The following is a 4,360-nucleotide window of genomic DNA, read 5'->3' as shown; positions in this document are numbered from 1 at the left end:
TGTAGGTAACCAACATTTATTTACCATTATCAACTTTACAATAAAACCAGTAACATCTTTAAACATTAGCAAAATAAAGAACAAAATTGGTCAAATGTATTTACAGAGACCAAAAAGCAGATCAAGGCTCACATTTAACACATAACAACTCTGCTTCCTTTTAAAACTTCAAATGTGAACATAGCAAGCTCAAATGTGTTTTTATTCATTTTTGTTTTTTTTAAAGCCAAGATGAAAATTAAAATGCGATTTCAAACAAACGAGACAAAGCCTTCTGGATATTTAAAATGGTTCTCTATACACCACAAAATACTTAAATTTGGGTTAAAATATAGGAATGTAGAAAGTTGGCAAGTCTTTTTCGATTTCCTTTTTTTTTTTAACAGTCATTATATGTGGTGATGTTGATCTTGCACAATTCATCGGTATAGTTGCATCTGTTCGGTGGTGGGCTTGAAAGATGCTCCTCTCCTTGATCCCATCCTCAACTCACTCCTGCGTTGACATCCCGCTTCCAAAAGGTTTTCGGCCTTAGCTCGGAATTCCAGATCTTTGAGCCATTATCAGGGAAGTGAACTAGTGAATCTAGTCTGTCATTTGTTATTAATCTTGAAGAAAGTGGCACGAGGAGTCTTTTTTTTCACATACATGTGTATATATACATATACATATATCCATGTATATATACATATGTATACATATACACATATATATAAATATATATTTTTTCTTGGAAAAACAGTTCACAAAGTCCTTTGTGAAGTACAATCACTCCTTCTGTTCGGATGGTGCAGGTGTTGAGCTGGTCTCCTCTGTTGGTTTTGTAGGCTCTGCAGCAGGCGCAGCAGCCTCTTCCTTGGGAGCAGCAGGCTCCTCAGCCTTGGCGGCGGGTTCCTCGGCTTTGGGGGTCTCGGCAGGGGCGGGTGTCTCCTCGGCCTTGGCCTCCTCCTCTTTCTTCTCCTCAGCGGCCGCCCCGTTCTCCTCGGGCTTCTCTTCGGCAGCCGGAGCGGCATCAGCAGCCGCCTCTTCCTTCACCTCAGCGGCCTTCTTGTTCTTCTTCAGCGAGATGCCCTTGAATTTGAAGGAGTTCTTCAGGGAGAACTTCTTCTTCTTCTTCTTGGGGGTCTCCTTGGTGGCCTCGCCCTCAGGTTTAGCAGCCTCTCCCTCAGCGGCGGGTGCGGGTTCGATGGCATCGCCGGCTCCAGCCTCAGATTCCTTGGCTGCCTCCGCAGAGCCGTTGGTGGTGGCGGCGTCTCCTTCTGCCTTGGCAGAGACATCACCGTTGGTCTTAACGTGGCCGTTCTCCTGAGAAAGGAAAACGAAAGTGTCAGTTTAATAATGCAAGACAAACCAATACGGATGAATATTTACTACAGGGCTACTATATATGTGCCAGGGCATTCCTTGAATCGTCGACGGACACATCAGTGACTCGTCACGTAAATAATGCATGTCTTCGAGGTGACGCCTTGCAGTACCGCACAACGCCGAGCGAGGGCGATAGAGCCGCGCACAACTCACACAATGCGAAGCGAGACGGCAGCTTTGGAACAAAAGACTGAGATCGAACGAATTTCACTGAGCTTCATTCACTATTTATCCATCGACGATGGAATAGCTACAAACGTCGATTTGAAATAGTATCACAAAATATAAGTACACTCATTGATAAGAACGGGTTTTAACAAGATAAAACCTCAAAAGCTTGACCAAGTGTGGACTCTCGCCTCAGTGTCTAGACTTTAAAGCCCGAGCGTCTGCAAATCAAACCTCGCTTCACAAAAAAAAGAAAAGAAAGAAAAACTCAAGCAGAATGTGATGCAATCACATATTTAGAATGCAAGGTAAATCAAAAACATAGTAAATAAATGATAAAATAAATAAATGAACGGAAAACATAATGTATCCAGTTGAATTTATGAAATACTATAAAAAATACGATGAAATGACTTAAAAACAACATATTATCTTCTCAAATGGCAATTACAACCAAATTTTCCAAACTGATCGAAACCCCCTGCTGTTAACCCATGCATAGTGAATACGTGCAGCATCCTCCTACACGGGGATTCAGTGGAGATCGCATGGCAACAACACCGACCGTCTCCAAGCGCAAAAAACGGACTTTACAGATAGAAATAAATCATCATTTAAAAAAACATTCCTTTTTTAAAGCGAGTCTGAGCAGCCTAATGTATTTTGCGTGATGCCTCTTGAATCAAATCGTTCGGTTTTCCCGCTTGCCACAAGACGTGAAATGATAAGTCAATGAATAAATAATACACGGATATTTCTTTCTTTTTCATCACAAATCAGCAAATCACCGCTTGATCTTTTGCATCACACTCAGAGTGATGGTTAAATCGCTGACGGTGGTTTTGCAACTCTCGCTGAAGCACTTGTTGGTCAGATGTGGGTGTGTCGCAGATGGGAGATGAATTACCTGTCCGTTAGTCTTGACGGCAGCCGGGTCAGCATCGGCGGCTTTCCCCTCCACAGCCACTCCTCCCTTTGATGCCTGGGATCCCATTATGCTTAATGTGGTTTTAAAGTAAACGAAAAAGAACTCAAATTCAAGTAGGTGGGGAAAAAAAATTAATCCAGACCAACGGGCGTAACGTGCATCCAAAGGCGCGAGGAAAGTTGTTGATTTTTTTCCTTTATAAGGAAAACTTGAGATGATCCACTCTTGTCTTCCACCCGTGAGCGTCGAGGGCGACCTACTACTACCAGTACTAGTGTACAGCGCTTCAAGATAACCTAAAGCCCCACCCATGGGCGTGCCTCGGCAACGTCAACCAATCGAAAACGCGGCCCCGCCCACTATTTTACATCCATGTCCCACCTCTTTTGATTTCGCATTAGGTCCATAGAAATAAAAAATGGCATCAAACTGGAAAGAAGATGAGATGGAACCGACAGGGTGACTTGTTGAATTCTCTGGTTACTGAGAGCAGTTTCAGTTTAATTGAACCCATTGAACTACACTCTGAAACGAAAGCATTTAGGGCTGGTGAATGTGCCTGTAGTTTATTATACTCGGCTGTGACTGTCTTTAAGACGACACTGCCATTTAATGATTGATATCAGTGCATACTTTCACTCACTTCTCTGATAAACAACCTGTAGGATTCATTATAGTTACTGTTCATGGTCAGTGGTGTATTGTTTATCTCTATATATTTACTACAGAGCTGAATTAACTTAGATTACGCTGTATGCTAGTTTTTCTTTTTCTATTAATTTTTTGTTATAGATTGTGTCTAATGGAAATGCAAACACAATATTTATACCTGTGGTAGTTATACATGAGCTCATTCCTCATTCTGTGTCGAATTAGAAATGAATGCATGTCAAAAATATTTTTGCTTGAAATGTTGAAATTTAATAAAATACATAAATACTTTTAAAATACATAAATAAATGTTTTACCGACCACAAACCTTGCAAGCATTTATTTTATTTTACTAACCAATTATTTTATTTTATTAGCCAATAATAATATTTTACTAACCAAAATTCTTTAAACTAAAAAAAATGTTAAATAATAAATAAATAAATGTCTTACTGACCCCAATCCTTGGTAGCATTTATTTTATTTTATTGTATTTTATTAACCAAAAATCTTTAAAACATGAATGAAGTAAATATAATAATGTTAAATAAAAAAAATAAATGTATTACTGACCCTAAACCTTGGTAGCAATTATTTTATTTTATTTTATTAACCAAAATCCTTTAAAACATGAACAATTTTAATAATAATACTGTTAAATTAAATAATAAAAAAATAGACAAATGTCTTACTGACCGCAAACATTGGTAGCATTTATTTTATTTTATTGTATTTTATTAACCAAAAACCGTTAAAACACAAATAAAGTTAACATAATGTTTAAAAAATAAACATAAATAAATAAAATAAATAAATGTCTTATACTGACCCTAAACCTTGGTAGCAATTATATTATTTTATTTTATTAACCAAAAATCTTAAAAACATGAATGAAGTTAATATAATAATGCTAAAAATAAATAAATAAATAAATAAATGTCTTACTGACCCTAAACCTTAGTAGCAAATATTTCATTTTTTATTTATAAACCAATTATTTTATATTATTAACCAAAATTCTTTGAAACATGAAAAACGTTAAATAAATAAATGTCTTACTGACCCCAAACATTGGTAGCATTTATTTTATTTTATTTTATTTATTATTTGTTTTATTTACCAATTATTTCATTTTATTTATTAAAATTCTTTAAAACATGAAAAATGTTAACAATGTAAATAAATAAATAAATGTCTTACTGACCCCAAACATTGGTAGCATTTATTTTATTTTATTTTATTTTA

The 4,360-nt window shown here is 36.6% G+C and overlaps 1 protein-coding gene across 1 annotated transcript; it reads right to left on the bottom strand.

Annotated features, from left to right (window-relative positions):
• LOC141305393 (MARCKS-related protein 1-B-like) lies at positions 1–2,735 on the bottom strand. Its single transcript, XM_073832493.1, has 2 exons — positions 2,444–2,735; positions 1–1,305 (listed from the first exon to the last, which is right to left on the bottom strand). The coding sequence occupies exons 1-2, from the start codon at positions 2,528–2,530 to the stop codon at positions 769–771; spliced, it is 624 nt and encodes a 207-aa protein (XP_073688594.1). The 5' UTR covers positions 2,531–2,735; the 3' UTR covers positions 1–768.
• Positions 2,736–4,360: the final 1,625 nt, after the last annotated feature.

The sequence above is a fragment of the Garra rufa genome, unplaced genomic scaffold (assembly GCF_049309525.1).
Source record: "Garra rufa unplaced genomic scaffold, GarRuf1.0 hap1_unplaced_002, whole genome shotgun sequence".
NCBI lineage: Eukaryota > Metazoa > Chordata > Actinopteri > Cypriniformes > Cyprinidae > Garra > Garra rufa.
Note: the sequence above shows the minus strand (reverse complement) of the source record. Positions and strands in the feature narration are given on the sequence as shown.

Bases quoted from the DNA above. Each gene is read 5' to 3' on its own strand.
- LOC141305393 (XM_073832493.1), bottom strand. From the start codon at position 2,530: ATGGGATCCCAGGCATCAAAGGGAGGAGTGGCTGTGGAGGGGAAAGCC. The intron at 1,306-2,443 runs GTAATTCATCTC...TTCCTTTCTCAG, and splicing joins CCGTCAAGACTAACGGACAG to GAGAACGGCCACGTTAAGAC.